Here is a 27238-nt window from a genome sequence, read left to right as displayed (position 1 = left end):
GACTATCGTGGCTTGAATGAAGTTCCCCCACCGCTGAGTGCCGCTGTGCTAGACATGCTGGAGCTCCAGTATGAGCTGGAGTCCAGGGCAGCAAAGTGGTATGCCACTACTGACATTGCTAATGCGTTCTTCTCCATTCCCCTGGTAGCAGAGTGCAGGCCAGTTTGCCTTCACCTGGAGGGGTGTGCAGTACACCTGGAACCGACTACCCCAGGGGTGGAAGCACAGTCCCACCATCTGTCATGGACTGTTCCAGACTGCAGTGGAAAAGGGTGTGGCTCCAGAATATTGATGACATCACTGTGTGGGGGGACACAGCAGAAGAGGTTTTTAAAAAAGGAAAGAAAATCATCCAGATCCTTCTCTGAGCTGGCTTTGCCATGAAACGGAGTAAGGTTAAGGGACCAGCCCGAGAGATCCAGTTCCTGGGAGTGAAGTGGCAGGATGGGCACCGTCAGATTCCAACAGAAGTCATCAATAAGATCACAGCAATGTCTCCACCTACCACCAAAAAGGAAACACAAGCCTTCCTGGGTGCCATAGGGTTCTGGAGGATGCATATCCCAGCATACAGTCAGATCGTAAGCCCCCTCTACTTGGTAACCCGTAAGAAGAATGATTTCCACTGGGGCCCTGAGCAGCAACAAGCCTTTGACCAGATCAAGGATGAGATTGCTCAGGCTGTAGCCCTTGGACCAGTCAGGACAGGGCCAGACATACAGAACATGCTCTACTCCGCTGCCGGGAATAATGGCCTGTCTTGGAGCCTTTGGCAGAAGGTGCCTGGTGAGACTCGAGGATAACCACTTGGATTCTGGAGCTGAGGCTACAGAGGATCCAAAGCCAGATATACCTCAACAGAGAAAGAGATCCTAGCTGCTTATGAAGGAGTTCAAGCTGCCTCAGAGGTGACTGGCACGGAAGCACAGCTCCTCCTGGCACCCCGACTACCAGTGCTGAAGTGGGTGTTGGCAGGACAGGCTGCCTCTACACATCATGCCACTGATGCTACCTGGAGCAAGTGGATTGCTCTGATCACGCAGCGCGCCCATATGGGAAAACCAAATCGTCCTGGGATCCTGGAAATCATCACGAACTGGCCTGAAGGTGGGAATTTTGGTCTAGCAGATGAAGAGGAAGAGCAGGTTACATGCGCGGAAGAAGCTCCACCCTACAATCAATTGCCAAAAGAGGAAATACACTACGCCCTTTTCACTCATGGCTCCTGTCGCATTGTAGGGACTAACCACAAATGGAAAGCAGCTGTATGGAGTCCCACCCGACAAGTTGCAGAAGCTACTGAAGGAGAAGGTGGGTCAAGTCAGTTTGCAGAGCTCAAAGCTGTCCACTTGGCCCTGGACATTGCTGAACGAGAGAAATGCCCGAAGCTTTACCTCTACACTGACTCATGGATGGTGACCAATGCTCTCTGGAATGGTTAGACCGATGGAAGAAAACCAATTGGAAATGCAGAGGGAAACCCATCTGGGCTGCCAATATATGGCAAGACATCGCCAGCCAAGTAGAGAAGCTGATCGTGAGAGTCTGCCATGTAGATGCACACCTGCCCAAAAATCGAGCCAATGAGGAACATTGCAACAACCAACAGGCAGACCGAGCTGCACAAGTGAAAGTATCACAGACAGATCTGGGCTGGCAGCACAAGGGAGAGCTGTTTCTGGCTCGATGGGCCCATGATGCCTCAGGCCATCAGGGCAGAGATGCCACTTATAAATGGGCACGAGACCGAGGGGTGGATTTAACCATGGACATTATCTCTCAGGTTATCCACGACTGTGAGACATGTGCTGCCATTAAGCAGGCTAAGAGAGTGAAGCCCCTGTGGTATGGTGGACGCTGGGACAAGTATAAGTATGGCGAGGCCTGGCAGGCTGACTACATCACACTGCCACAGACCCGCCAAGGCAAGCGCTATGTGCTCACCATGGTGGAAGCAACCACAGGGTGGCTGGAGACACACCCACTGCCTCATGCCACTGCCCGGAACACCATCCTAGGCCTGGAAAAACAAGTCCTGTGGTGATATGGCACCCCAGAGCGAATTGAGTCAGATAATGGAACTCATTTCAAGAACAGCTTAGTTACCACCTGGGCGAGAGAGCATGGCATTGAGTGGGTGCATCATATCCCCTACCATGCACCAGCTGCCGGGAAAGTTGAACAGTGTAATGGACTGTTAAAAACCACTTTGAAGGCATTGGGTGGAGGGACTTTCAAACACTGGGATCAACACTTAGCAAAGGCTACATGGCTAGTCAACACTAGAGGCTCTGTCAATCGAGCCAGCCCTGCCCAGTCAGAATCCCTTCACACTGTAGATGGAGATCAAGTCCCCGTAATACACCTGAGAGGTATGCTAGGGAAAACAGTCTGGATTAACCCTGCCTCAGGCCAAGGCAAACCCAATTGTGGGATTGTTTTTGCTCAAGGATCTGGTTCTACCTGCTGGGTGATGCAGGAAGATGGAGAGACACGATGTATACCTCAAGGGGAACTTATCTTTGGGTAAACTACTCACGCTACTGTATCTGTAAACATTTATATATTTGAAAAGTTTAAGTTCGATGTGGAGTATTGGCATAGAAGAGAATTAGGGGTGGATAATGTAGTTTTGAATGATGGAAATTCTCTCCCTGCCACTTACTCCCCATGCTATTAGTTAACAAAAGAAGTAGTTAACTGCTACCAATTGCTTCTTGATCATTTTGGGTGGGGGCAGACTGAGGGAAGGTGTGGTGGGAAACCAGCTTGCACTGTCTCTTTTGTTCTTGGGGACTTAACACAGCTCTGGCTGTGTGTGCTGCTGTGGCAGAGCAGCCATTTCTCCTGCTCCTTGCTGCTACTGTGGAGTAAGCTAGTCTTTTTCCTTCCACTGCTGTTGCTCCTGGTTTCAGCATTTGGGGCCCTGGTCACTGCCCCGGTTTCACCGTCGCCCACAGCGTTGCAGCTGCCCGCCCTCCCTTCCCCCCCCCCCCCTCGCGGCAGCGACCCAGAGAGAGAGAGAAGGAGAGGAGTCACATCTGCTTTCCTGGGAACTATCAACATCCCTTCACTCTGTCTCTTCCTTTTTTTTTTTTTGTTTGGGATCAAAGACAAAGAGAGCATCGTTTTTTGTCTGCCTTGCTGGGAAAAGACTGAGGATTCACCCCGCAGCTAGCCAATGTGTGACACTGACACTGTCCATAAATATTCCCAGAGGAATCTACCATTTTTGGGGTTCTCTTTTGTTTTTTTACTTTTGTTGCTGGGGGAATAGTTTGCTCTGGTCTGTTTACAGTTATATGTATACATATAGTAGTTAAGAACAGTTATCCTTCTTATATCCATTTTCTAATTAAAGTTCCTTTTCTTAAATTTAATAAAGAATGAAGTGATTATTTTGGAGGAATCCTCTCCTCTGTGTTTTGGTAAACATTTTGGTTTTTCCCTCAAACCAAGACAAACTCTAAAGATAAACTAAATTGTGACTTTGTAATCCCTGCAGACTATTTCTATAATGTTTATGCCTGTGTTCAGACTGTGAGATTGTTAATGCCAAAACATATATTTCCTTTCTCAGATCTACCTTTAACCATGTGCTCTGTCTCTTGTCTAAGAAGGATAAGTTTGCACACAGTTTTTGTAAAGTTTTGAGTTTGGTTTATTTTTACTTGTCCTTTAGAAGTGTTACTGGGCTCTTGGTGGGACCTAGGCTAATGGGAATATATATCAAATAAAATGCTTGGTGTTCCTGGTTGCTTTCTGCTGGCCCATATAGCCATATTTACCTATCCTCTTGCAGCTATACAGAGTCCTTGTGATCCTGATCTTGGATCATATTCTAGTGACTGATTCTTAACCCAGTGCTAATGTGGGAATGTTATGATCCATTTATAAAGGGATGCCTCTGCCCAAATTAAGGTGCAAATGAGACCATATGCCAAAGTCAATAGTATGTATTTTAACAGTAAATGTGAGGTAGAGAGAGAGATAGAAATAGGAATGAGGGGGAAGAAGAGAGAGAGACATTAAGCAAAAGATAGCACCACCACGTGTATCCCTGCAGTGTCCTGCTGTTCCCTCTTTACCCTGATCTTCTCAGTGGTGGGGGTCCCAAAGTTGTTCTTCTGGAGGTACCACCTTTATACAATCCAGTTACAGGTATCCACAGGGTGGTCACAGATGTTCCTACAACTTGGGCTGGCATGAGTGTAAGCAGTTGTTTCCTTTCCCACAGGCTGCACAGTGGAATTTTTGTCCAGTATGCTAATTCCAAACCTTCACCTCTGTTAGGCCTGGAATTAACGCCTTCCTGCTTGCCATCTGTGCTTATCTTAAGTTCCTGTTGTGGCTTATCTTATGGGAACTTCCTTCTTTGACAGTGTTTTGAGACAGTTTATTGTGCTCTTTAAGTCCTTACAGGGGTCTCTGGTCTTCGGTCTTGCTAGAGTGTTATCTCAGTGCATTGATCATGGCCTGGTGTGAGGCTATTGCACTCAAGGATCAGAATCCTCAAGATGAACTTTTAGTCTGAAGGTGGATGAGCTGGGATTGAGAACACTGCTTGACTAGTGTTCACCACTAGTGAAACCCAGTTGGGTGGGATTGTTGATCTGCTGAAGGGTAAGGAAGGCTTTGCAGAGGGATCTGGACAGGCTGGGCTGAGGTCAGTTGTATGAAGTTCAATAAGGCCAAGTGCTGGGTCCTGCACTTGGTTCACAACAGCAGTGCTACAGGCTAGGGGTAGAGTGGCTTGAAAGTTGACTGGCAGAAAATGACCTGGGGATGCTGGTTGACAGCTGCTGAACATGAGCCAGGAGTATGCCCAGGTGGCCAAGAAGGCCAATGGCAGCCTGGCTTGTATCAGCAGTAGTGTGACCACCAGGACCAGGGCAGTGATTGTCCCCCTGTACTCGGCACTGGTGAGGCTGGGACTCAACTTTTGTCTTCAATTTTGGGCCCCTCACTACAAGAAGGACATTGAGGTGCGAGAGCATGTCCAGAGAAGGGCAGCGGAGCCAGTGAAGAGTCTGGGGCACAAGTCTGATGAGAAGTAGCTGAGGGACCTCAGGGGACAGCCTGGGGAAAAGGAGGCTCAGGAAAAACCTTATTGATCTCTATGACTACCTGAAAGGAGGTTATAGCAAGGTGAGGGTTGGTCTCTTTTCCCAGGTAACAAGTGTCAAGATGAGAGGAAATGGCCTCAAGTTACACCAGGAGAAGTTTAGATTGGATATTAGAGAAAATTTCTTCACGGAAATGGTTGTCAAGCCCTGTAACAGGCTGCCCAGGGCAGTGATGGAGTCACCATCCTTGGAGGGATTTAAAATCCATGTAGATGTGGCACTTGGGGATGTGGTTTGGTGGTGGGCTTGGCAGTGCTGGGTTAATGGTTGGACTCAATTTTAAAAGTCCTTTCTGTCCTAAATGATTCTGTGATTCTGTCTGACTGTGGCTGCTAAAACTAATGCATTCATTGTGGCTTGCAAGGGCTGTAAATAGTGTGTAAATGAAAGGAAAACTCCTTTGGCTTCCTTCCTGGTCAGACACATTAATTCTTAATAACTGTTTATGGAGGACTAGATTTCTTGGATATGTGCATACCTATCAGTGGATTATAGATTATGCAAGGAAATAATAATTGGACATATTAAATTGGTGTAATAAGTAATGGAGAGTTATTACTTTGAATTCAGAGAGCATTTCAAGCAAACCTGAAACTGATCATGAGTTCAAGGGAGAACATCTTCCTTTAAGACATTCTCCACCTGACTTTTGCTGTTGACATCTTCAAAATTTTAAACAAAATGATAAAATTACTTCATTTGACTTGCCAAGTAATAGTGATAGCAATACCTGTCACATCTCATAACCACGTTCCGTAGTTGTGAAAGGTATGTCCACTCATCTATTTAAAACCTGTAGTATAGGTAAAGTTATAGAATTCTTTTAAATATATATACATAGGATGGATTCCTGGTTTTTGAAGTTACTGAATTCTATGTAAAAGCTATATTTGTAAATCAGTACATTTATAGTTACAGTGCATGAAAATTAATGCTTCTTTAGGAAGACTGAAATATACTTTTTAATCTTGTTTTTATGCTTATATACAGCATTCTGGTTTTGGAACTCATAATCAGTGTATGTTGATTTAAAGGTAAACCAGCAGGAGAAACGAACCCAACACAAAAGATATTATAAGTCAGAGTTACAATTTAATAAAAATATTACAATAAATGCAATGACACAAAGAGAAATTGGTTTTAACCCACAAAACCCAGAAGTATAACCCAGCACCCTCGGGCACAAACAGAAGCCCCTGTGCTGAGCCCCACGTGGTTCCTCTGAGTCCAAAGTAAAAAGAAGAGAAAGGAAAACCTGTTAGTGCAGATGACGGTCGCAGTCCTGTAGAGGTTCTGGTCCTCCTCTGGATCCGACAAATGGTCCCAGAAGTCCCAAAATGGCAAGATTATATACCCTCTGTTTCAGGTGGGAACACCCAGTCCCTCCCCCAGGGTGGGGAGTTCCACAATGGGTGATCTAACTCTTTGAGTCATGAGGTAGTTTTGGAATCATTGATGGCCGATTAGCAGACGCCCCCTGAGGCTGGGTGTGAAGGTGCTAATGACTTCCTGGTGGGGAGTTATCACAGCTTCTATCTCACAGGCTTCTTTAACACTCAGCTTGCAGCCTGTGGGGTCAGGTGTGCCCTGGGCAGCTGCTGCAAATGGTCCATTGTTAACAGTTCATGAGAAATGACATAGAGGGTTTAGAATACACAGCTTTTGGTCACACCCACACAGTGACAAACTGATCTCAGCTTGCTGAACTAGGACACAGTGAATTAAAATTAATTTTAGCAATAGCCCCTCTTTTGAAAAGGGCTTTTTCTGTTCAACTAGCACTGATTACGATGGAAAGTATTTTTAATGGCCCTCAGTCAATCATCATGGATATGCTAAGAGTCCTTGTGTTATGATGCAGTAACTTTTAGTTTTAGAACACTTTATATTTGAAAGTTATCTATCTTATTTTGCCTATATTTCTTTGGGGATGTTAATTCTTTTGAAGGCCTAGAATAGATCTGTGTGTAAATTGTAACTCTTGGTGCAAATGAACTTTGAACATCCTTACTTCTTGCCAAAATCAGGGCTTCTGTTCTGGTTTTGGCTGTGGTAGAGTTAATTTTCTTCACAGTGGCTGGTATGGGACTGTGTTTTGGATTTGTGCTGGAAACAGTGATGGTAATATAGAAATGTTTTAGTTATTGCTGAGCAGAGCTTACACAGAGCCAAGGCCTTTTTTGCTCCTCATACTATCCCACCAGTAAATAGGCTGGGGGTGCACAACTGTCCAAAGGCTAAAATGCTGATTAAAATTAGCTTTATGTGCTGATTAGGATTGCTGTAAACTGTAAATTTAAATTTTCTTATACTATAGACTGATCCTTTCTATGTAGAACATCCACATCTCACTTTCAGCACGTTTCAAAAGTAATACCAAGTTACTCATGCCCTTGGTTGAAGAACTAAACATGAGTCTGCTCAAGAGTGATCTCTGAAACTAAAAAACTTTGCTATGTAAATTGATGGTTGTATTTGGAAGGAGAGATAAGAAAATAAAGGTTAATATCTATCATTGTAAGCTTTGATCTTGTTGCATTGTTCTGGAAATCAACTTTATCCTATGAGCTGATTGAAGTTATAAATGTAATTATTTTTTGTTGCAGATGAGCCGACACGTTCATTGAGTGGTCTCATCTTGAAGAATAATATAAAAGCACATTTTCACAACTTTCCAAATGGGGTAACCGACTTCATTAAAAGTGAATGTTTGAACAACATTGGTGATTCCTCCCCCTTAATTAGAGCTACTGTAGGTAAGTTTACTTTTATTACTGTCCTTTGCACACTGAAAATGTTACTGAGAGCTGCACTAGTGAGAGTTATTAAACTCCTAAAACTGTTTGCTTTTGATAATTGTCACATCTAAACCATGTTTTGATTCTGATATTAATTATCAGTGTGAATATATGAATATATTTTTCCTTCCTATTCTCTTAAAACTGATTCAACAATTCAGCTTGTATCTCTTTAAATAGGAGCGAACATAAGTTTATTTGAATCTACTAAAATCCAGCTTGCTGACAATTTTTATACCTAAAACCGGGACTAAAGTAAAGGTCTGGCTTCAGAACTATTTCAACACTCCACTTGCATCAGTGAAACACTTGTTAGCTGATTTCCTCTTTGCTCCACCATATGCACACCTCTTCAGGGAATCATTACACCAGATGTTACACACATTAACATAATGAGTTCATGTTTTTTAAATAGCTTCTGTCAGAAAACAGCAGATAAAGTGTGGTGATCAGAATATCAGCTACAAGTGCTTTTGTTGAATGCTTTTCTGATTTCCTAAATACAGTGTTTTAGTATACCTCTCCCATAACATGGATATTTGTGGGTTTTTTACTTATTTCTAGGTAATGGTGCTTTTCTGTCTGCTCTTTAAGAATATGATTTCCCCCAATGACTACAATCATAGTAATTTTCCTTGTCCTCTCCAAACCTAGAAAAAAAGTAAAATAAATGTATATTGATTACAGTAGAAAAAAACAGAGGTTGAGTGCAAGTTCAGAAAGGCATTCAGCTTGTATCAGCTGATTTCTGTTATAAAATAATGTCATCATTTCATAGAATCATAGAATCGATTGGGTTGGAAAAGACCTCCAAGATCATCGAGTCCAACCCTTGGTCCAACTCTAGTCCATTTACTAGATCATGGCACTCAGCGCCACGTCCAATCTGCGTTTAAAAATCTCTAGGGATGGTGAATCCACCACCTCTCTGGGCAGCCCATTCCAATGCCTGATTACTCTCTCTGTAAAGAATTTTTTTCTGATATCCAACTTAAATTTCCCCTGGCAGAGCTTAAGCCCGTGCCCCCTTGTCCTATTGCTGACTGTCTGGGAGAAGAGACCAGCCCCCACCTGGCTATAACTTCCCTTCAGGTAGTTATAGACAGTGATGAGGTCACCTCTGAGCCTCCTCTTCTCCAGGCTAAACAACCCAAGCTCCCTCAGCCTCTCCTCATAGGGCTTGTGCTCCAGTCCCTTCACCAGCCTTGTTGCTCTTCTCTGGACTCGCTCCAGCACCTCAATATCCTTTCTGAACTGAGGGGCCCAGAACTGAACACAGTACTCAAGGTGTGGCCTCACCAATGCACAGTACAGGGGAAGGGTCACTTCCCTGGTTCTGCTGGCCATGCTATTTTTGATACAGGACAGGATCCCATTGGCCTTCTTGGCCACCTGGGCACACTGTTGGCTCATGTTGAGCTTCCTGTCAATTAGTACTCCAAGGTCCCTTTCTGCCTGGCTGCTCTCCAGCCACTCTGTGCCCAGCCTGTAGCTCTGCAGGGGGTTGTTGTGGCCAAAGTGCAGGACCCAGCACTTGGCCTTAGTGAACTTCATCCCATTGGAATCAGCCCATCTCTCAAGTCTATGCAGAGCCCTCCTGCCTTCCAGCAGGTCAACACTCCCTCCCAGCTTGGTGTCATCAGCAAATTTGCTGATGATGGACTCAATCCCCTCATCTAAATCATCAATAAAGATGTTAAACAGGACTGGACCCAACACTGACCCCTGGGGAACAACCACTAGTGACCGGCCGCCAGCTGGATGCAGCTCCATTCACCAGCACTCTCTGGGCCCGACCCTCCAGCCAGCTCTTAATCCAGGAGAGGGTACACTTGTTCAGGCCATGGGCTACCAGCTTTTCCAGGAGTATATTATGGGAGACAGTGTCAAAGGCCTTGCTGAAGTCCAGATAGACCACATCCACAGCCTTCCCCTCATCCACCAGGCTGGTCACCTGATCGTAAAAAGAGATCAGGTTGGTCAGACAGGACCTGCCCGTCCTAAACCCCTGCTGGCTGGGTCTAATCCCTTGTCCACCCTTCAGGTGCTGTGTGATTGCACTCAGGATGATCTGCTCCATAACCCTGCCAGGCACGGAGGTCAGGCTGACAGGCCTGTAGTTGCCAGGGTCCTGCTTGCAGCCCTTTTTGTGGATTGGGGTGACATTGGCCAACCTCCAATCATCTGGGATCTCCCCAGAGAGCCAGGACTGTTGGAAGATGATGGAGAGTGGTTTGGCAAGCTCTTCTGCCAGCTCCCTCCTCACCCTGGGATGGATCCCATCTGGTCCCATAGACTTGTTAGGATCCAGCTGGCTCAAGTACTATGCAGACGCTTACTCACTCCCCTATCCACCCCTCCCCCGTGGGGAGGAGAATCAGGTTGAGATTGATAGAGGAAGGCAGCAGAAACAAACTACTTGATGCCAATTTGCAGGTGTTAAAAAGGGCATTCTTTATTCAGCATGCTGGACATTTGGAGGATAGCTCCTCTAATTGAACATGTCCAATGACAGATAGACAGTGCTTTTTATGGCATATATTGTTTACATATTCATTAGATACTCTTGTTTAATACATATTTTTGGTGTGAAAGTGAGACAGGTGAACTACCAACACAATGTCTGGTTTATTGACCATTACATCCAGCTTATAAGCCCTAGGAAGGGGGCAGTAACATATTTAAATAACCCCACGCAACTATTGGGGTCCCCTTATCCCGAGTACGGGGGCAGCATGAATGATGGTCAGAAGAGTTCAGGCACAGCAGGCATCAGAAGGTCAGATCAGAAGGCTTACAAGAGTTTATTCAAGACAGTTTCCTCATCACACATAGATCATAGTAGTTCTATTCTCAGTAACATCCACACCTTTTATATCCTCTCACATCCAACGTGTCATGACATTACTGGTTAACCAATTCACCTCACATAGACCAAAGCATCTCATTGGCTACAAGACCCCCACACACCACAGGTGGCTCTCTTCTCTTTAAGGGAGAACTCTAAACTGCTCTCCTTAAGGGATGCACTTACAGTCACCCCTACAATTCCCCCTCTCTGTAACTGTGTCACAAAAGAGGCTGCAGTAATCTTCTACAGGGCCCTTGTAGAAGACTACCCCTGTCTGATGTTAATCTCAGCACAACTGTCCGGATCACAAAATCTAGTCTTCCCATAATAAAGACTTCTTCAGTTCTAACCCATCTATAGTTCATCCTTAAAGCCATTTGTTTAGCTACCTTCAGTCATCATTCATTCATCACTCTTTCACTCTCACTTTTTTCCACTTTTTCCTCTTTCTTTTTTTCCTCTCTTTTTTTTTCTTTTTTCACTTTATACAACACATACAACAGTAACAAAACCTCAACTGCATTACACCATGGCAAACTTAACATCATCTTCCAGCAGTACCAGTTACCCCAAGCTATAGATGTTGCATTGCTCCATTTCAAGTTAACACCATTCTACTTACTTAATACCTTAATTTTCTGCATTCTTAATTTTCTTAGCACGCCAAACCATAACATTTCTATAAACCAGTTATTTTACATTAACAGATGTCCATCTGCAAGAACAAACCCCAAACATATAAGCTGAACTATTGTTTGTCTTCATTTCCTTTGTTACTCCCAGTACTGCAACTGCTCTTGTCCATTGTTGACTTCAATCTGTGGAGACACAAACCCAGAAACCTTTTCCAAATTATTAACAGTTCACACATTATTAACTGTTCACACTGCTTTTCATCTTTTTAGCAAAAGCCCAGTTCATCACTCCAGGTTTCTTTGCAGCTTTCCTCTTCTTTTCCATTGTTTTTTCCTTCTTCTCTGAGAGTTGCTGCTGTTTCTTCATGACTACCTCCAGGGCTTCTATCCCAAGGTTCAAAGAGGTGTCTGCCTTTAGCTGCCCTGCAGACAAGCTACAGCTGTTGTGCATTACAGCCAACCAGTTTCAGCTGCTTGCTTTTGTTGCTTTGATGACCTTGGATTCACCAGATGTTGTTTTGACTACAACACCCAGCAGTCCTAGTGCAAACTGACAGACTGCAATACCCAGCAGTCTTTGTGAGAACCGACGCATGTGACGTGGAAAGATCTTCCTTGAGGATGTTACCTCCCTGAAGGTGTTACCCTCCCTCTCTGGGGGTGTCACCACCATCTTTGAGCTACGCAGAAAGAATTCCATGTCTCTGTAAAGTTCCCAACACGCCGCAGACAAGCTATTATAGTCTCTCAGAGCAAAAGTTGACCCAAACACACTTAAAGCAGCATTTTCCAGTGACAAAGAGCATCCTACAGGCTTAGCAGGCAACACACTTTTATGGTGGTAATAAATCTGCCTCTCTTCTCCTGCCTTTGTTTTTCTTAGCTAGATGGTTACTTTCTTATCAGTTCAGCCGTCAGAGTGTTAATGAATACTAGTCCCATTGCCAGCACTTTGATTTACTATGCAGAACAGAAAACCGTTTCCCAGTTAACTCCTTCTTCCCAGCTCAAAACCCTACAGCATGAGATTTCTTCTTAGCTTAACAGATTCTTAGCTTTTCTACCCTTAAAGCATGCATCAACATTTCTTTCTTTTGATCTACCTTATCTTTACCTTCTCTTCCTTGCTTCTTAACTCCTGATTCAGTGCTCATTTGCTGTCCATCCATCACTTAACTTTAATCATTCTGCATCATACACTTCTGTTTGCTGTGCCATCATATGTCTTAAAGCAATCATTACCTTGTTCACTTCAAGCATTACTACAATTCTTCTCTTGAGATCCACAATCTCCTTGGATTCCTCTTAGTGGCGTACCTGCAAAACCACAGGTATACTCACGTTGACGATTTTCCGCATCTCCCAGCAGATTTTCTGAGATACCATCACAGCAAAAAAATTCCATAATTTCCGCAGTCCCACGGCTTTTCTGTGACAGCCATCCCAGCGTAACTTTTTGTTATAGTTTGAGCTGGCAAAATGCCAACTGCCTGGTACCCAGTCAAAAAGTCCACTCCCAGAGCAGGAGAGTGAGGGAAAACAGCAGAAACGAGGCTTTAAACACAGTGAAGTTTTTATATTTATACAGAGAAGAGGAGAGCTTAACACAGAATATGAAATAGCACATAGTGACAGGAAACAACAACAGGCTCACCGAGGTCGCCCCAGCTAACAGGTGAAACTCCAAACCAACCAAACCCCCTCCCCAAAGGAAACCTCCCAGCAAGAGGGAAAGAGGAATTAACAGGAATGTGCTCACGTCCCCGGCTAAACAGACGTGCCGACCGGCAGGAGGGCCTGATATCAGCAGTCAGGGAGCGGGAACCGTCCTGGTCAGAAGCATGGACCGAAGAGCGCAGAGACTCCTCCCACCTTGCTTGTTATACTCCCCGACACTTCCTGATGATGTCAGATGATATGAAATACCTCTATGGCTGCTTAAGTCAGATGATACCTGTCCCCTCTAATCTGTGTCACAACCTTTGAGGCCTGCTAAAAACTGAGGCCTAAATGGGGACCTATGCTGACTAAAGCCAAAACTACTACACTTTTAAATTCTGTAATCCATGGCTTTTCTGTGACCTTAATCACAGCGTAATTAGCTTCACTAAGAGACACTGTCATTCATTGCCGTCAGGAGTTTATCTCCGTCATAAATCACCCACAGGCATGTCAACACGCTGGCACGTCGAGGGTCACCATTTACTGGGGTTGCCCTTAATCCCGAGGACGGGGGCAGCGTGAATGATGGTCAGAAGAGCTCAGGCACAGCAGGTATCAGAAGGCCAGATCAGAAGGCTTACAAGAGTTTATTCAAGACAGTTTCCTCATCACACATAGATCACAGTAGTTCTATTCTCAGTAAAATCCACACCTTTTATATCCTTTCGCATCCAACATGTCATGACATTACTGGTTAACCAATTCACCTCACATACACTGAAGCATCTCATTGGCTACAAGACCCCACACACACCACAGGTAGCTCTCTTCTCTTTAAGGGAGAATTCTAAACTGCTCTCTTCAAGGGATACACTTACAGTCACCCCTACACGCAACCTTCCACAAATCAGCTTGCTCTTTCAGGGGGCATGTGCAGTCAGTCAACTCCTCCCTTGGTAGTCCTGCTTGGTCCTGGGAGATTGAGTTTCTGGGCTGTCCTTCTGCTTCCAGTTACCTGTAACCTAAAACCGATGCCTACACATCCCCCTTTGTTTTGTTTTAAAGAACAGGTTAAAGACAGTATTATAATTACCAGAAGCAATGCAATACAAATCAGAATACAAAAATCTTTTTTCAATATGAACAATCCCAATGCAGTTTTCATTAGGGTCTATCCTTGTGAATCCTTTATTTAAACAAACCTTCTAGAATCTTTATTAAATTTGACCGCTTCTGTAAGTAAGCAATTTTAATTAAACCAATAACTTTGATGAATCCAGGATATGTGTTTCCTAACTTTAGACTTTTCATCTGATGGCTATTTTAATGCAGGGTTTGTTCCTAAAATCTTTATTCAATCTAAGTGTTTCTGCAAATGAATGACCTTCATTAATCCAAGGCTGTATGCTCTTTGACCATTATCTGAAAGTGTTTATGTATAGAGTCAAAGTGATTGTGCATTTGAGGTTTTTGTGTCTTGGCAGTTACATTCTCACATGTTCACACACATACACACATTTTACACAGATTCAAAGGGCGCCCTTTTCACTCACAACATTCATACAACTGCATTTAGAATTTTGCTTTGCTTCCTGTGGTTGCGATTGAGAAATATTTGACTGTGTTTCTTTTGACCTTTGCATTGTTGAGGAAAAGACAACCTTAAAAAAAGAACTTGAGAAAACATTAACATATCCCTTTTCCCATATTCATCTTAAAATTCAAAACATATGATTTCTTCATAAACTTTCTGTGAGTCAGAAGCAATCCTAGGCTTCTCCCTCTTCTTTTTGTTTTTGACTGGTATGTGATGAGGCATTACTTAATGTGTCTTGGTGTCAGCTCTTTGTGGGGAATTTAGCATATTTCTGTTAAACTTAGCACAAGTTATTAAAAGTGATATTAATGTTTATTTTTGGTTTGGTAACACCCAAACCAATTATAAGGGGCTTTGATATTTAGAGTTTGAAACCTGTAACAGTGGAAAAAAACCCTCAGAATATCTCTAAAAATTAATCCTGGAAATAGTGACATGTTGCTGTGAATGCAAATGGTTATTGCAGAATACAAAACACCAAGGTTATGAATGCTTGAATCGAACACACCCTGAAGCTTGTACTTTTGGTGGGTTTTATCTGTTCATTACTTTCAATTTGAATTTGAAAAGAAATTACACTTTCAAGCACCAAACAGAAGAAGGAATTATGGTAATGATTTGGTATACTTGATTTTCAACACTGCTTCAGTTTTTACTCGCTTTGAGTTTTAGTACTTTTCAAGAGGTTTTCTGCAGCCCCTACAACCCAGTGTGGTTCAAGCATTCATATATTTCCAAAATTATTATCCAATTTACAAGTGTGTTTTTATGAACAAATGTTATACAAGAATATTGCTGAAATATTGGAAACCAGCTTATAAAAGCTGCATAACTATACTTTTGACATTAATATACAGAAAATTATGCAAACACAAGAAAACTCTAATAATTTTATCAATATTTTCCAAAAGCCTGTTGATCTTGTCATCTCTCTAGACAATATTTTAAGTTGGGCCATTTCTTCTTGTGCTGTGAGCTAAGATAAAGGATTAGTCACCTGTTAAATTGCTTAAAACCAAGGACTGTGCTTGCAAAGATTGTACTTTTGTGTGTTTCTGTGCCATGACTTGTGCAAGATAAAGTGAAACTGAATACATTTCACAAGTGATTAGAAGATAAATACAATGACATTGTTTTGAAATACAACTGTTAGAATATATGCTGAAAAATAACATACAGAAGGGTGAGATTTTTGCAGTTTGCAGAAAAATTCTTGTCTTTCAGGGCATTAATATGTGTTCTTTCCTTAGGGGAATTATTCTTCTGTTTACTTTTAATGTTAGTTAACAAAGGGTTACTTTGTCTTGAGATATCTTGGTGAATTTGAGGAGGTGCTTTATCAATCATTAGCCAAATTGATATTCATATTGAGTTATTACCAATTGCTTATTCAATAGCATTGCCACCTGATAAAGATCTGTCAGTCTCCCAGTTTGTTCTATGGGATAGCTACTGAGGGAAAACAAAAAGAATTATTAGCAAAACATTATAAACTCTTGTTTGAAATATCTACATTTTGTATTTAGCTTTCAATCCATTATGAGGTAGCAAGGCGTAAGAGTATATGAATTTTGATTTTTCAATTTTTGGACCTTGTGCAAAAAGGAGGTACTAACCTTCATTTTTAGGACAAGGATAACTCCGCTTATGAAATGACAGCTGTTAAATAGAATTTTGCTTATTACATTCAGCAAACCTTAGTGCAAGCTTATATGTAAACTTTAACTCAAATTACACAGTTACAAGGTTATATAAATCTTTGAAATCTTTTTTCCTTTTGCAGTTTTAGCCTGTGAGGTAGTAATATGAATTACCTGTTTGATTATAATATACACAATTACATTAGAATTAACTTGACATAGTGAGTTAAACTTGGTTTATATCATTCAAAACATATAAATTTTGTCGCATACCAAAGAAAGCTATGTTTGGTACTTTATGAAAAGCTTCATAGCAGTAATAACACTTATGATTATCTGTAAATGTAAAGACTTGGTGACATAATTCTCATTATGCTCTAATCATGAATCTAAATTCTGGAAAAAGCTTATAATATCTATGGTTATTAGTTCTTGGATCTGTCCTTTGAGCACTTGGTTCCTGAGGGAATAGAAATTTTCTTAATTTAAGCTGTTTGGTAATGCTGCATTCTCTAGCTTAAAGAATAGAAAAAACAGGATGAAAACAAAAACAGTTCCCAAAATTAATAACCACAAGGGGAACCTTTTCGGTTGACATAGCTCATTCTCTCTTGGCTCTTCTAACAACAGCTCCAGCCACTGCATCTCTTCTTTGTCATGTGTTTCATGTATGGTTGTTGTTGCCCTACTTGTAGTGAATTTGTTCCCAATTTTAAATTGCAGCTGGTTACACTGGGTGGAGGGCTCAAGTGTTGTGGTCCTGGTAGATGCCTGCTTGCACCCTGTGCCGTGAGTGCCTTTAAAAGCAGCCCATGCCTGTGCCTTTCTATTAGTAGCACACTGAGAGCCAGTGCCTGCAATTGCTGCCTGGCTGAATGCACGGTTTTTCAGCCAGTTGACGGCTGTGCCTCTTGCTTAGCAGCTGCATGTGCCTTGCCCTCCCTGCCGCCTTGGTACCTCATCGTGGAGGGAGCAAGTCCCATTGCAAACTGCCTCACTGCGCTGCCGCCATCTCTCTGTGCTGCTGTATCAAGGCAGGCTGGCCCCTTGGTTCTCCCCATGCATTGGTAACAGGGCGCTGCCGCTGCTGAAGGAGCATTCTTGGTACCTCGCTGTTCACAGCAGCACCCTCTCAGAGGCCTAACATCTCTGTCCATTGCCTTCACTGATGGTTTCTGTGAGACTGGGAGCTGCTGGGGTGTTATCCTGTGCCCACTCTCTGCCGTGGTCACGCAGCTTCTGGAGTGCCCTTGCTGCTTTTTGGCAGGCTTTTTCAAACAAAGACAATATGGCAGCTGGTTCCTCACACACCCTGGTCACGCACGGAGGGAATGAACAAAGAAGCACCACACCGCACAACCCCCGCGGCTGAAAACAGCCAAAAAACTATGAAATACAGGGTTAGTCAGCTGCCCGATGCAATAATCTCCGGTGCAAAAAGGGAAAAACTGACAAAATATTTTCTACCGGCAGCCCCCCAGCTGCCCCGCAGACTCCAAACCACCTCAGAGAAAAGGGAAAATTAAACCTCTGCCCACATCCCCGAATAGGGGGTGCCCCGGCCCCACCCATCCCAGCTGGGCACTCCCCAGAGCTGTACTGCCCTGACTGGGACCCTGCCATGCCGGGCGCGCCGCTGCGAGAATGCTTCCAAGATGGCAGCCACCATGCGGTCTCCACATGGCTTCTCCAGACAAAGGCGAACCCGCCACTGCCTCGCTGACCCTGCTGGGTTCCCGGCATGCTAGCACCGCTGCCTTGCCAAAGTGGCTCGGCTGGATGGAGCTTGACCTGATTCTTGCAACCACTGCTGCCAGCCACACTGCAAAAGGGGGGAAAGGGGGAGGTGCATCCACCAAACCCACATTTCTCCCAGCCATGGCCCTCTCTCGCAGTCAGAACCCCCACCCGGCACCTGCAGCAGCATGTGCTGAATATCTCTACCCCCCGGGGAACCGCTAAACCACAAAAAAAAGGTTTCGGTTTAAACTGAGATGGGACATGGCACTGAGTGCCATGATCTAGTAAACGGACTGGAGTTGGACCAAGGGTTGGACTTGATGATCTGGGAGGTCTTTTCCAACCCAATCGATTCTATGATTCTATGAATCTCAGCGCCTGATCTCCCAGCCACAGCACAGCCCCGCTGCGCTTCCCTACACCCGCTCCGGCTATGCCGTCTCGGTGCCAGCAAGCACGTTTCCGCCGTGGCTCGGTGTTGATGTCCGCTGCGGTCCCGCAGCATTTGCAGAGGAGGGGAACTGGGGGGAGCCCAGTGGGGCAAACGCCACCTGCCCGCTCTGATCCCGCTGCCGGACCCACCCCGCTGCTGCCGCGGAAACTAAACTAGCCCCACTGCACCTGCCTGGGGAAGGGGGAGGGAACCGGACAGCCCATCGTGGCCCTGCTGGGCATGACAGATGCTGCGCAGAGCCACCTTGGGTCGCATAATCGTAGCGTCTTTGGGGTTGTTATGCACGTTTTCCACCAGGGTCTGGCTCTCTGCAGCAGCTTTAGCACTTGACAGAGCTGACGCTGGCTTTTTCAGTGTTTCTTGCCTTCGGAGCTTTCGCCCATTGTGCTATCCAGTGCGAGCCGCAACTGCACTTATGGTGTTTTTTCTGGGCACAGTGCCGCCTCCCGCCATCAGAACCTTGGCGCCGTTGCCTTTGGGATGTTTTCCCCCGGGGTCCCAACTCTGGCTTGCACCGCTGCTCTGGTCTGCACCGCCCGCCCCTGTGCCTGTCCCCACATGGGGCTCACTTGTTCTGTGGGTGTTGGTACTCATGGGCACTGGGGGGACACGGTAGGATGGCTCTTTGGTGGCACACACGGTCGGCGCCATCTTGGATGCTACATGGATCCTCTGGGCTGGAAGAGGGGGAGTTCTCTGGTTTTTTGCTGGTCTTAAAGGAGCATCGTCTATCCTTTTAGAGTATTTCATCCCAAGAAAGTCCAAGGATTTGAAAGGTACTTTGAACTAGAATTGTTATCAGTTTCATCTTGTGTAGTCTTTTTCTATTTGCCTTATGCAAGTGGCCCTTAACTTCAGCAGTTAGATTTCCTTGGGAGAATTTTCCTCCCCATTCTCCAATCTCCCGCTTTCCCACTTGAGTTTTCCTTGCCTGTTGTATTTTTTGTTCTTTTTCTTCTTTGTTGCTGTGCTGGTTTAAAGGCGAACCAGCAGGGGAAATGAACTCACCACAACAGAGATTATAAATCAGAGGCTAAAATTTAATAATAATATTACAATAAATACACTGACACAAAGGGAAATTGCTTTCAACTCACAAAACTCAGCAGTATAACCCAGTGTCCTGGGGCACAAACCCAAAGGGCTTTGTTTGCCCTTTTGCTGAGACCTGCGTGGTTCCCCCAAGTCCAAAGCAAAAGGGAGTGAAAAAACCTGTTGGTGCAGGTGAGGGCTGTAGTCTGGTCAAGAGTGGCAGTCGTAGTCTGGTCAAGAGCGGTGATCTCTTCCTGTCGAGGTCCTGCTGCTCCTCTGGATGCAACGAGAAGTTCCCGAGGTCTTCTTACCCAGCACTTATGTACCCTCAGGGAGCACCCAGTCCCTCCCCCAGGGCGGGGACTCACACAATGGGTGATTAACTCTGGGAGTCATGGGGTATTGTTGAACCATTGATGACCCATTAGCAGCCACGCCCCCTCAGGCTGGGTGTGAAGGTGCTAATGGCTCCCTGGGCAGCTGCTGCTAGTGGTCCATTGTCCTTGGGGAATGAATAGAGGGGGTAAAATACACAGCTTTGATCACCCCCACACAGTGTTAACTGGTCCCTCCTGCTGAACTAGGACAGTTGCTTTCCAGGAAGCGGTGATGCATGCCAAAATAAACAGAGGGGCCCTCCTTTTCCTTTGTTCGATCAGAGTCACCACAGGATCTTGCCCTGAGAAGCCCTTTTTTCCTTCTCGGTTACCAGCGTGGATTGAGTAAAAAAATTTCTGATTTATAAATTTCTAATTAATATGTCCCAGTTCTGGGCGCCATCTGTGGTGTGAAAGTGAGACATGTGAACTGCCAACACAATATCTGATTTATTGAGCGTTACATCCAGCTTATAAGCCCTACAAAGGGGGCAGTAACATATTTAAATAACCCTGCACAACCTTTGACAAATCAGCTTGCTTCTTCAGGGGACATGTGCAGTCAGTCAGCTCCTCCCTCGGTAGTCCTGCTTGATGCTGGGAGATTGAGTTTCTGGGCTGTCGTCCTGCTTCAGGTTACCTCTAACCTAAAACCCGATGCCTACACATATTCATTACTTGGCTTTACATGGTCACACTGATGCCGAAACCCCGACCAGAAAGACCACTTAGAGACTTTTTGCCTTTGAGTAGCAGGTATTTGTTTTTATTAGGCGCCAGGAGCGTGGGAGATAATTCCGCCAAGCACACTCCACTGGATCATGAGGTTTGCAACCCTTTTATGCCCAGTCTTAATTATCATCATTATTATACATATGCAGTTTGTGTGTGGCTCCTTTTGGTTACATGATGCTGGTTGGCTTACACCTACACACTTTGCTGCCATGGTGGTTGTCTCCCTGACTTCATCCGTAGTGCGGGTCTTTTTCAGTGGTCATCCTCGGGTTGAACTCCTCATCCCTTGTCCTCACGCATGCTCTGTTATGCTGTTCGTGTTGGGGGATCTCCCTTCACCAGTTCTTGGCCAGCTCCTAAATAACTGTTAACTACTTTGCTGCAACCTGATTGGACAACCTTTGTTAAGGTTCGGTTTCTGGGGTTCATGGTTGTTACTATGTATTGTTCTTGGGCAAAAGTCCAACACTCAGAGACAAAATATTTAGCTATGAACCCAAACCAACATTACAGTACTAAACTGCCAGCTACTGAATTTGAAAAGTAAGCCTATTGCATAAACCTGAGTTTAATTACAATCCCAAACCAAGAGTTTAATGCCAACTCCCAATTACTAAATTAGAAAAGTCAGCTTAGCTGCATCAACACCCCTATTGGAAGTCCTTATTTGGTCCTTTTGGGTCTTCTTCTTGGCCTTGCTTCTTAAGCAGGCACAGTGTCATTGTGTTTCACCACAAAAGCTATAACATTTGGTTTTTTATCTCATCTGGGTATACAGAGTTCAGCTTACATCTTGTTTGCTTGAGTTACATCCCTTCTCTAATTCTCTAGGACTTTTATTGTTTCTTATTTAGGCATTCCAGGATGCTGTGAGTAATGTTTCTGTTTCTCCTATCAAATCCCCCCTTTTCTTGAGACTATATTCCTTAAGGGAATTAGTCTCTTAATATCTATAAGGCATTACAACAGCTACAACACTGATTCATGATGCAAGCTAAAATACAAATGGCGATTATTATGATTATAGCTATAAAGAGCTTCTTTAGGCACCTAAAATCAGGTACCAGGAGGTCAAGGTATTCCAGATTTCTTGAAAGCCTAAAGAGGTGTCATCTTGAGCTACCTGATGTAAAGTTTGTGTTTGTTTCCAAATTTCCTCGACATCTGTAGACAGTCTACCACTCTGGTCAATGTATACACAACAACTGGTGCTAATGACAGTGCATACTCCTCCTTGTGATGCTAAAAGAAGGTCTAGTGCCATTTGGTTTTGTAAAACAACTTGTGACAAGCTATAAACTTCTTCCTGTAACACAATAATGGCATCCATTGTACAATTTTCTAAATATTCTCTGGTAGCAGAAATTTTTACTACTGTTTTTTCTAATTCACTCACTCCTAGCCAGGGTAAAAACCATCTTATGAAACTATGAAATTTAGTTGGTTGCTCTGCTATAGCATTTAAGGTTTGTTTTATAGTTTCTTATCCATAATGATGAGGGCACTTGATCTTTATCAATTCCTGTTATGTTGGAGACTAAGGCTCCTAAAATACAAATGCCTTTCCAGCCTAGGGATAGCACTTTGCAGACTTTATTTTCATATATCCAGTACCACCCTGATCCATTCAGTACTGGCCAAGGATGATTCATTTCCCCAATATTAAGTGTTTGAGTACATTGTGTGTGATTTCCGACAAGCATGCCACTTTCATTAATGCAATCTAATTTTCCTGTTCCTTTAGGGAGGTTGCATCTTTGTACACATGTATGATTATAAGAGCTATTGGTGGGTACTTGCACACTAACTGGTATGTCTACTTTTTGGTGAAAGGAGGTGTTTACCCAGTGACTAGTGTTAATTTCTCCCAGAATTGGAAATGCATAAATGGTTAATGGCTTCATTGTGTTTTCAAGGAAATGAGTGCACACCCAACAATCATTTTTATGTAACACTTGGGTCACATTTTGTAATAAAACTAGATGTAAATTTTGCTCCCAAGTCAAGACTGAATTAACTATTGTCAGGATAGCAAAATAAGACTTAAGCATTTTGTTTCTTCTCAGACAACTGATCTATTACCCAAGGGGCTTTGGCCTTTTTAATTCTGGAATAATGTATCCATGTGTGCTGGTTTAAAGGTAAACCAGTAGGAGAAATGAACCCAGCCCAAGAGAGATAAGTCAGAGTTACAATTTAATAAAAATATTACACTAAATGCAATGGCACAAAGAGAAATTGGTTTTAACCCACAAAACCCAGAAGTATAACCCAGCACCCTCAGGCACAAACAGAATGGTGTTTGATAGCCCCTGGGCTGAGACCCACATGGTTCCCCTGAGTCCAAAGTACAAAGAAGGGAAAACCAAAAAACCTGTTAGCGCAGATGATGGTCACTGTCTGGTTGAGAGTGGTGGTCTCCTCCTGTCGAGGTTCTGGTCCTCCTCTGGATCTGACGAGTGGTACCACAAGTCTCCAAACCCCAGGATTATATACCCTGAGGTTCAGATGGGAACACCCAGCGCCTGCCCCAGCACAGGGAGTTCCACGATGGGTGATCTAATGCTGTGAGTCATGAGATATTTTTGGAATCATTGATGGCCCATTAGCAGACATGACCCCCCTCAGGCTGGGTGTGAAGGTGCTAATGACTTCCTGGAGGGGAGTTATCACAGCTCTTATCTTACAGGCTTCTTTAACACTCAGCTTGCAGCCTGTGGGGTCATGTGTGCCCTGGGCAGCTGCTGCAAATGGTCCACTGTTAACAGTTCATGAGAAATGACATAGAGGGGGGAGAATATACAGCTTTAGTCACACCTACATAGTGATAAATTGGTCCTGGCTGCTGAACTAGGACAAGAGTGTCCAATGGAGGGCAACAAAGATGGTGAAAGGCTTTGAGGGGAAGTTGTATGAGGAGCAGCTGAGGTCACTTTGTCTGTTCAGCCTGGAGAAAAGGAGAATAAGGGGAGACCTCATCACAGTCTACAACTTCTTCACGAGGGAAAGAGGAGGGGCAGGCACTGATCTCTTCTCTGTGGTGACCACTGACAGAACCCAATGGAATGGCCTGAAGCTGTGTCAGGGGAGGTTTAGGTTGGATATTAGAGAAAGGCTCTTAACCCAGAAGGTTATTGGCACTGGAACAGGCTCCCCAGAGAAGTGGTCACAGCCTGACAGAGTTCAAAAAGTGTTTAGACAATACTTTCAGGCACATGGTGTGACTCTTGCGTATGGTCCTGTGCAGGGCCAGGAGATGGACTTGATGATCCTTGTGTGTCCCTTCCAACTCAGCAGATTCTGTGATATTATCGCTATTCAAGCACTGACAATTTAATGAGCCAATCACAAATAAGATCTCTGGAATTCTGAGAGGAAGATGAACAAGTACATCGAAATAGCATCAGGGAAGAAGTAACGCGACCTTTGTGATCTCTGGCATTTGATGTTAACCAGGCAAAAGCCGATACATTTTGATCAAGATGGAAGCAAGCTCATTAATCCCATTCTCAGAAGTCACCTCACTGAGGACAATAAAGATGGCAATAGAGTCTATTCTTGAACTGATTGGAGACATAATGATAACTGGCACATTGTTTTATCCTTACTTAGGTTTTTTCTGTTTTAACTCCAAAATTAATAACATTGTGGAACTTCTCTGTGTTGCGTGGTACAGCTTTTAAAAACCCATGTGCCAACTTTGAAATATGAATTAAAGTTCGAAAAATATAATTGGATATGTTGAGGACTGTCCTAGTTTAGCCGCTGGGACCAGTTTATCACTATGTGGATGTAACCAAAGCTGTGTATTCTACACCTTCTATGCAATTTCTCATGAACCATTAACAATGGACCATTTGCAGCAGCTGTCCAGGGCACACCTGAACCCTCAGGCTACAAAGCTGGGTGTTAAAGAAGCCTGGGAGATAGGAGCTGTGAAAACTCCTCTCTGGGGAGGTGTTAGCACCTTCACACCCAGCCTGAGGGGGCATGTCTGCTAATGGGTCATCAACGATTCCAAAAATATCCCATGATTCACCGAGTTAGATCACCCATCGTGGACTTTCCTGCCCTGGGGGAGGTACTGGGCATTCCCACCTGAACCTGAGTGTGGATATACGCCATGCTGATGAGCTGAGGAGTTATATAAGACCTGAAAAAGCAGCGTATCACTTTCGGGCAGGGCAGCTGGCCGTGCCCTGCCTGTCCTCTCTGTCTCCAGGCGCAGCCCCAGCCCTACCTTGCCCCCACGCTGCCACGGAGCCAGGGGACTAGGAGCAGGGCTGAGGTGGCCAAGCAGGACAGCCCTGTGTCCAGTCCCTTGGGCTGCCTGAACATATAAAATGCTTTGTAACTTTGTAATAAAAGTTCTCGCCTCACATCTCCCTGTGTGAAACATCTTGTCTCTATTCTCCCTGACGCGGGGACTGGCGGGGACTGGCGGGGTCCGGGCCCTCTCCATCCAATGTTGTAGAATTGGACACTCAATGGAATTCGGATCCACGCAGAATTTCTACCGTGTGGATTTTTCTCCTGATTTCTTGGCTCAAGGAAGAAGTGCAGACCTTCTTGTTCAGTGCAACATCCACTGCTCAGCGACTGGGACCAACCTACCGAGGAAAGGTAGGCAGCAGCGGTGCAGACCCCGCTCTCTATTTCCCCTCACCCCAGCCTAGAAAAAACAAAACAAAAAGAAAAAAAATGAAACAAACGGGAGCGCTACCCTCAAAAAGCCACAGAGAAACTTATAAATGGCTAAAAGCAATTTATATATATAAATGGAGACCCCATAGACAAAGAGTCTCTAAAAGCACTTACTAAATGGATTTTTGCCAAAAAATGCAGTCCCCAACAAAATAACATATACGGAATGGGACAAGCTGGGAAACAAACTCTGGGAAGCTATACAAAATAGTGATTTTCTAGCATTTCAGGCGATACTAGCTTGGAGAATTATTCTGGACTCATTAGAAGAAAATGAAACAAAAAACACGCATGCATGTGATGGAGGGACAGAACAGAATTCCAGTCATAGCGCGTGAAAAACATCGGGAACAGAATTAGGGAAAGAAAATACATTTCAAACACTCTCATCACACACAGACAAGGACACTCCCAGTATCCCCTCAGCCAAGATGGTGGCGGCCACATGGCCAGCTCATCTCCTCCCTACCCCACACAAAGGATTCAAACCGCGCGCCCACTGATTACGTCACCGGGCAGCGCTGTACTGCCAGAAGGCGCAGGATCTCTTGCACCACCACTCAGCAGCTGCATTTACCCCACCGCCCACCTGGGTGCTGCAGTCCCTCCTGCGGTAGCAGCCACTGATGCAGTGCATTCCACTGCATCAGAGGGTGTCACCATGGAGCCCCCCCGCCGCCCGGGGGCATGGCATATCCTGTCATGTCACAGGTCAGTGTGAGGGCCCAGGCATAGGGCTGTGCGGGGACCCCTGTGGCACCACCCACAGGCGTGGTGTACCCTGCTGGGTCACCGGGAGAAGTTTTCCCTCCTGCAGTGACTCTCAGTGGCATCTCTGCAGAGCTGCCTGGGAACGTGGCTGGTTGCATAATACCACCAAGCTGCAGCTATCCTGTTGCGCCGCTAGGTGGTGCAGTTTCCCCAGCTATACCACCTAGGGGCACCCCTTCGCAAGTTTACCCCTTCTCCAATGCCAGGCAACAAGCCACCATGATTGAAGATTTAGATGTAGTTAAAGCTTTTCCTGTTTTTTACCACCCTAACCTCCCACCAGTTTATGAACCAGTCCTGTTCCCTGTTCTGAAAGATGTGAGAAAAGCAGTTTGCGATTATGGCCTCCAATCACCATACATAATTAATATTTTAAAGTCACTTTTCGCAGCATGCACATTCACACCAAACGACATAAACACAATAGCTCACGCATTTTTCACACACATTCAAGCTTCACTATTTCAAAATGAATGGCAAAGATTGATTCGAAAACAAGCCGAGCTTACCTTCTCCACCACTGGTATGCCAGTACTGGGCATTTTTAACAAACTGTTTGGAGTTGGACCATATATTTCCAATTTGGCACAAACAAGAATTCCTTTATATGAATTAGAAATAACAAAGAATTAGGCCATTGAAGCGATTCAAACCATTGCAGAAGTGTCTGAAGCCTCACCTTCCTTTTCTCAAATCCAACAAAAACCAACAGAGCCATTTATAGAGTTTGCAGAGAGGCTGAAAGATGCTATTTCAAAACACATTAAACAGCCATAAGCACAAGATGCACTGGTTTTAAAACTGGCAGTAGAGCAAGCCAACGATGATTGTCAAGCAATATTAAAAACCCTGAAAGATCCAACTCCAATGGATATAGTCAAAGCATGCAAAAACGTAGGGTCACATACATACACCAAATCCCTGATAACAGAGGATATGGACGTGCAACAGAAACAAAAAGACACTACCTGCCACTATTGTAAAGAGACTGGACATTTCAAAAAGGATTACCCAGAGCTAAAAAAGAAAACACCTGCAATACCACCTAGCTTATGTCCTCGTTGTCGTAAAGGCCTCCACTGAACGAGTGAATGCAGATTGCTATTCGATCTGGAC

General features: G+C 44.4%; 1 protein-coding gene across 4 annotated transcripts in view; it reads left to right on the top strand.

The window, feature by feature from the left end:
- The window catches only part of LOC139683049 (transportin-1-like), a 96517-nt gene that overhangs the window by 7433 nt on the left and 61846 nt on the right, over positions 1–27238 (top strand). For all 4 annotated transcript variants that reach the window (XM_071577792.1, XM_071577794.1, XM_071577793.1 and 1 more), the window contains one exon: positions 7733–7882. In XM_071577792.1, the coding sequence (XP_071433893.1) occupies positions 7733–7882 (150 nt within the window). The remainder of the gene's footprint in view (positions 1–7732; positions 7883–27238) is intronic.

This window comes from Pithys albifrons, chromosome 26, assembly GCF_047495875.1.
Source record: "Pithys albifrons albifrons isolate INPA30051 chromosome 26, PitAlb_v1, whole genome shotgun sequence".
Lineage (NCBI taxonomy): Eukaryota > Metazoa > Chordata > Aves > Passeriformes > Thamnophilidae > Pithys > Pithys albifrons.
The sequence above is the reverse complement of the archived record's forward strand: the minus strand, read 5'-3'. Positions and strand labels throughout refer to the sequence as shown.